Raw genomic sequence first — 7,500 nt, 5'->3', positions numbered from 1 at the left:
TAATCTTAATCTGTAAATATAGTAAAGACCAAATACCGGTGCATCTAAATCCAGGTTTTATGTTTTTGAAGTTTATTTGATGTATGTGGTGGCAGCGTAAGGATGACAATTCCATTTTCCTTGCTGTAAATCAGCCCATCTACAAATGAATCTACAAAATCTACAAAAATCTATAAATGGGATTCATAGTTGTCCATGATCAATAAGACCTTGTTTTGTGGAGAACGATGGTTATTTGAGAAAAATATTCTAACACCTTAACAAAATTCTCACTTATCATCCAGCCAGAAGGGTTAACCCTACCAAGGCTAAACTTTAGTTTAGAGCTACGGCTTTTATATACATTCATTCAAGAATTCCTTTGTGCAGAATTAATCTACTAGGGAACTATGATGTTGCGATGTTTAATGATTGTGCAAATAATCATAAATACTTTAATGATTGCCCAAAGAGAATTGTTATTTAGCAATCATTATAAAAGCATCAGACAATTTGACTTCAAACTATGTCTAAAATGTCTAAAGTCTCCCCATAAGGGGTGTATTGAAGGGAATTGTTACAAACTCATTTTTAGATCACAAGTACTTGCATTCCCATACGTCCCCAAGTAAAAGTTTGTTATAAAAAAAATTGCACCAACTCTGGCAGAGTTCATAACTAGGATCTGAATGATTTACATGGAATTAAAAATTTTACATCGAAGAACCAAAAAATTGTTTTTTACTCTAAAATCTGTTTTTTTTGCGGGAAACTGTCATCTAACTATTTTAAAGCTAAGAGTGTATGTCTACCAACATATTGACCAAAACATCATTTTCCTAATGTTAACAGGATAGGAGATTCTAGGTCATTCTCTCCCTGTGTCCATAGTTTCCAATTTTCTTTGTGACTGTCCTTGGGCTGATGTCTTATCCCTCTCAGCTGAAAAATACACCTCCTACCTAACCTCCTGGATCCAGCCAGGAATGAAAGCTTTTATTCTTCTTCATCTGTTCCAAGTCAATTCTCATTTTACTCCATGGTTTTCACCCTCTTGTACAACTGCTCTATCTAATCGTAATCATTTTTTAAAATCTTTTTTAAAAGAGCAACTCTCTTGAGAACAAACAGCTATTTATTGTTGCAAGAAATCTATTTAAAAAGGTGCTGTCAGATGCAAAACTCTATTATTCTCAGTTCACTAAATCCTTTATTTTATGCCCAAAAATTAGGCTCTCGGGATTTTCAGAAAATCTTCAACAGCATCATTAACTAAGGTAGGCTAACATTCCATCTCTCACTTGAGGGACTGATCTTGTTACTCCTCCCAAGGATAAGGCAGAACTATTTGCAAAGAACTTTTCTTCTAATTTGACTCTTGAATCTTATGATCATTGTCAGATATTTAAATTACTCAGCTTCCTATGCTAAACTCATACCTCGATTAAACTCTTCTTTGGCTCATAGTCCATATAACATTCCTGTCATTGTCAAAATTGTTCTCCAGAACTTAAGATAATAGCTCCTTTGAGAAGAACGCTACTCAAAGGAGCTACCATTAAAAAAATAAAGATGTTCAATGCTGTCGAAAAGGGTCTAGTATAGCCCCTTTTGTTTTTTCCTTTTGTTTATATTACGCAGTGAGAACACGATTTAATTATGTTCTAAGGCCTATTATTTCTATTGGGTTTTTTCTGTTTGTAACATCCGCACTCATTAATTTGAATTAAGATCATTATAATCTCATAACAAGTATACATTTTTTTTCTATCCCAAACTAAATTTTGGGCACTTTTAGATTAATAATCTGTAGAATATTTTGGAACAGAAAATCTTCTCTTGGGTTATTACTATTGGATTATGTCAAGTTTTGAAATGAACTGAAACAAACATGGACTGGACAAAAATGACTTAGTTCTAATAACTTTTTTTTAATTAGAAGTTAACTTAATTGTAGTATTTGCTTATTGGTCTAGCCAGAATCCTTGAAAAAACTTATTTTAATGGTTTTATTTCACAGGAGCAACATAATCATTGTATAGTTAGTGGTTTGATAATGAATATTGATGAAAGTTTTATGAATTACTTTTGATTTGATATTACATTGGTTGTAAAAGTTAAATCTGCTAATAATAATTCTAATTCATCATACTTTTTCAATTCATTATAATTCATTCAAAAAGTTAGATTTTAATTTATGATTACTTTAAAAGTTGAATTGAAATAAATAAGAAATATTTTAGTTAATAAATTATTTTAATACTGTCCTTTGAATCATTAAATATATTTTTTTAAAGCTCTTTTTCTGCATTCTTTTTATAAAATAAAAATGCAAAAAAGTTATAAACAATTAAATATACTTCTGTATAATTACAAGTCTATAAAATAAAAATGCATTGAGTTTTAAACAATTAAATATACTTCTGTATAATTACAAGTCTATAAATAATATTTTTACTTTGATATAGAATTAAAAAGCAAGAACTATGTGCCAAACAGAAAGTCGTTAAAGTTGACGGTAATTATTTTTATTTATTTTATTTGTTTAACTGAAAACTAAGTGTTACAATAATTTCTATTTTTATTAAAATTTTAACAATGTCTGAGATAAATTGCAATAACAATAACACTATTAAAAGTTTTCTTAAAAGGTATGGAGGAATACGCTAATACTTTATTACCAAAATAACCTGATAAACAGGTCAAAACACCTTGGATGTTTGCAGGTTGGCTCTATATATAGCAGATCATTATGGTTTTCTGAATTATATTGATAGCTGTGCATATAAATTAATATTTAGATAAAAGTTTGGTTTATTTTAATAAAAAAACTTACCGGCTTAAAAAATGACCCAAATTGGTGTTAGGTCTTTTTTTAAATAAAAATGAACAAGTCAAGCGATGACAGTAAGTCAAATGTAGTTATTACATCTTTAAAAGATATATTTACTCGCTAAGTAGTTCAATCAGAACAAAAAGATGATTTACCAGTAGCTATTTCTGATTAAATCATAGAAAACAAATGTAGTAACACAAACCTTTTATTAAATAAAAGTTATGATAAATTTGCTAAGCGAGGTAAATATATAGTTGATTCGATGTGAAAAAAGAGAGCTGACGCTAAGATATGCAAATCTGAATTAGCAATATTATTATCCTAAAAAAAAGCAATATTATTATCCTAAAAAAGTCAAGCCAAGTTAAGGATTGTTTAAATGATGATGTGCTGATTGAACTTTGTAGAAAAACAGTACTACCATTTTATAAAATCCATCATAAAGTTTAGGAAAGATTAGATGACTGTGAATTATCTGAGGTGAGAAAAAAGAAATTAAAAAAATGGGTGTAAATCATCCAGAGATATTAAATAATAGTTAACTGGCAGCAAACAGCCTAAAAGAGTTTGAGCTGGTAAAAAAGAGTCAACAGAAAAAAGCTGCATTTCAAAGGTGTTCTTAAATGCAGATACAAGTTATGTTATTTTGTAAATAAATAGAAAATAAGTTTAGAGTTTCTTAAACTTATCAAAACAAATTATTTATTGAGGTATTAACAAAAAATACTATGAAAGTTGCTATGCCATTATACTTCCAGTTTAGAGCTTAATATTAACTCATGAATCTCCATAGTTTTTTTGTTATAAAAATACCTGGTTTGAATAATAAGTGTACTTACTGTGGAGTTTTTAAAAAGAGTTTTTGTTTACACAATCAAATTGGATGTTCCCTGTTTAAAACATTCACATTACATTAAGTGTTTCAGTTCAACTGTAGATTTTTGACATAATAAAAATTGTATTTAAACCAAGAATGTCACTTTTCTACTTTTTTTCATTTTTGTGTAGATTAAATTGTTGTTTTTATTTTACAATAAAATCAAATTTATTTGCATCATTTTTTAATAAATCCAAAAGTCTAAAACATTTTTTAACATTTTATTAGCAGTACTTGTTAATAACAAATGTCAGGATAATTTTTAAATTTACTTATTTTATATTTGATTTGAATAGCATTAATTTTGTTTTTCAAATAAAATAAATGTAAGTTAGACTTTTTAAGTGTTACTCATTGATTCTTTGGTTATTATACATTTTACAGAAAGTTATATGTAAAGGCATTCTTTTACATAAAAATCAACAAAAAAAGAAAAACTCAAAATATAACATGTTTATAATTTAATATTAAGTTATTTAAAAAAACTTTTTTGTATTGACATATTTATTAACTGCTAAAATTCATTTTGTTAGACCAGTATTAAAAAAATTATTAAGAGAGCTGGATCTTAGGGTTTCTCATATTGGGTCCTGGGAAAACAGAATGTGGTAACAGTGTTACAACCAATAAAACTTGGAATTGAAAGAGTTGGCCAACGCAACACGTATCTACATGATGCAGAGAGTGTGTTACTGTTTATATTAGTATTTTGCGCAAAAATAAAGATTGTGTTTTGGTTAAAATGCTCCAGTATGTGCAACAGAGAATTGTAGAGAGATGGAATAAAAAATTTGCTGGCTTACTAAAATATTTAAATAATCCATCAAATTATAAACATGTATTGGACATAGATTCTTTATTATTATTGCCTACCAAATCAGTCTTTCAAACTATGGCTAAAAATTATTTTCTAAACTATTTGTTGAGGATATTGATGGTGGTAGTACTTCCGCTGACAGTAATGATGGGACTGAAATGTTGTTTATGGCCAAACTAAATTTAACTACTACATCTGAATTAACATATCATCAAAAATTGGATGCTGCCATTATGAATGTTAGTTGAATTGAGAGTCTAGAAAATTTACTAAATGATGTTAACAACATTACAAAAGAAATGGGTATTTTTGATGCAACAAAAAAGCATACAAATAATTTAGACAAATTATATAATACTATATTAACTTTCCCACCGACATCAATCGAGTCAAAAAAGCTTTGTTGTTGGCAGGTCTTTTTATTAAAAAAAAAGTTTATTTAAAAAAAAAATCTTATTTTCTACAAACTATTTTATATTTAATTTCTTTATTTTTTTCTTGTTAAAAATAATTGCATCAAAGACACATATTTTGTGATTTGTTTGAATTTACACATTTTTCTCCACCTAATTGGATAAATTCCTTGTTACCTAATCCTGGGATTTCCTGGGATCCTGGGAAGTAAAATATTTTTTGTCCTAGAAACCTGGGAACTGAATTTTAACAGGAAATAAGAAGCCGTACTGAAACTCACTTTCAAGAGAAAAAAATGGCATTAAAAGTCATGAAGTTTATTTTTAATAGTTAGATAAATTATTTGTTTTAAAAAGTTTAATCAACTAAAAACTTATTTTTAAAAGAATCATTAAAATATAACACAACTCATCTTGGCACTTGAGAATGCTATAAAGTAAAACAATAAAGTTGGCAACAACATTTAAAGTAAACAAATATTACTCTAGACCAAGTGACCAGATATGTGTGTGTTGTGACTCATTATAGAGGTAAGTCCAATTAGACAGGTTAATATAGCATTAGGGGTGTTCAAAAAAATAAAATTTTCAAAATGCGAATACACAAGAAGCCAAATTTGAAGCAAATATAAAAAAATACTATTCAAAAAAAAAAATTCTAAAAATATTGACATTTACCCAGTGCTCAAGCAGTGAAATACCCCAAAAAATGCCCCAAATTGTTTCTCAATTATTTGGCTTTGAGCACAATCTAAATCTCAATATTAAAATTTTTTTTTTTTCTAATGTGATCATAATTGTCCAAATTTATTTTTTAGATTGTTGTGTATCCTGGTTTTTATCTAATGATTGTTTAAATTAGAAAAAGATTTTGCATAATTTATGCAAAAAAAACAACAACATTTTTTTGCGTATTTGTGCAAAATTATTTTTTTGCAAAATCTTTTTTTAATTTAAAGAATAATTATGAAAATACTAGGATACACAACAATCTAAAAACTAAATTTGGACCGTTATGATCACAACAGAAAAACAAAACCAAACAATTTAAGAACAATTTGGGGCATTTTTTGGAATGTTTTTCCGCTTTAGCACAAAATAAATGTCAATATTTTTGTAATTTTTTTTTGTAGTCGTATTTTTTTAATATTTGCCCCAAATTTAACTTCTTGTGTATTGTGTATTTAGCTTATTATGTATGGAGAACCTCTTATTATGCAAGTACATGGACAGGTTTATCACAATTTAGGAATCTTAGAGCCAACTAATGGTGAACAACCTTAGTTCATGCAAGTTTAGGTACATGATGAAGACGAGGCACTTAATTAAAGAACTGGCAATAAATTTCATAGTTGCTTAGTTTCAGAGGTATTAAACCAGTCTAATTTGGAATTAAGAAGTGTCAATTGATTCATTAAGGAGTTAATCTCAATGAAAAAACTCACATGATGCTTGAAATAAAATAAAAGAAAAAGGGCGTCTAATTAAAGAATGTGTGATTACATTGATAGAAAAAAAAATTGATAGAAGGTGGCATTGATATTTTGCAATGAAAATGATAAATGCCACCTTCTGCATTATGTTGATATACAAGTCGATATTGGTTTGACATGTTGATATCGAAGAAGTGTTTCTATGAAAAGAATACATTAGCTTTCACTATGATATGACATCCTTTTTATTTTCAAAGGGTCAACTGATGTACACTACAGAACTAAAACAACAACCAACAGTAGAAGGGTAATAATTACTATTTGAATGAAATAGAGTTTGTAATCGAATAATGCATGCAGTATTGCATATTTTTCATTAAATATTTACCTCATATAAAATGTCTAAAAAGCGAACATCCCCCCCCCCCCCACTTCCTTATTAGAAAATGATAGTACTATAATTAGAGGTTATGAAGCATTTAACATTATTCGTAATGCCAAAGACAAGACCATTTTTATACCATAATGTTTAAACATTAAAAGTAATAAACTTTAAATAAAAAGTAATTGGTGTGAAAAAACTTACCGTAACTTGTATTACATGTCTGGTCACCTAATTTAAATTAAAACTTCTTTTTGAGTTTAATTTTTAGCAGAATTTAATTGCATAAAATTTTTTTAAAAATCTAACATAAAAATCTGAAATATGAATTGATTGATATTAATTGAGGCTCCAGCTAAACAAGTCTTAGCTTGGTAAGCCTACTTTTTCCATAAAAGTCAATATAATTGAAAGTTTAGAATATTCCTAAAAATTCTCTAACCTTCTGAAAATTCTTAGTAGTTCAGAAATAAATTAAATTTTAAAAGATATTCTAGGTTTATGTTTTAGTATGTGGCTGGATAGCTCAGTTGGTTAGAGCGTCAAACAAAAAGATAAAACCTAAACTGTTGCACAATACGGGTTTAAATCCTGCCATTGCCAACTCAGCGCTTGAGTAGTATTTCAGTACGCAAAAATGTTGGTCAATAACGGATGCTACTTTTGAATAGTCTTAATGAGTATTTGTGGCTGTTTCTATGCTAAGCCAACAATGTCTTCGGATATAATATTGTATAGAAAAGAGTAGCATGAAAATTCAAAT

At 28.0% G+C, this 7,500-nt stretch overlaps 1 protein-coding gene across 3 annotated transcripts in view; it reads left to right on the top strand.

Annotated features, from left to right (window-relative positions):
- Positions 1-7,500, top strand: part of LOC105844418 (uncharacterized) — a 31,357-nt gene that overhangs the window by 6,987 nt on the left and 16,870 nt on the right. For all 3 annotated transcript variants that reach the window (XM_065803193.1, XM_065803194.1, XM_065803195.1), the window contains one exon: positions 2,448-2,497. In XM_065803193.1, the coding sequence (XP_065659265.1) occupies positions 2,448-2,497 (50 nt within the window). The remainder of the gene's footprint in view (positions 1-2,447; positions 2,498-7,500) is intronic.

Source organism: Hydra vulgaris, chromosome 08 (genome assembly GCF_038396675.1).
Source record: "Hydra vulgaris chromosome 08, alternate assembly HydraT2T_AEP".
NCBI classification, from domain to species: Eukaryota; Metazoa; Cnidaria; class Hydrozoa; order Anthoathecata; family Hydridae; genus Hydra; species Hydra vulgaris.
Note: the sequence above shows the minus strand (reverse complement) of the source record. Positions and strands in the feature narration are given on the sequence as shown.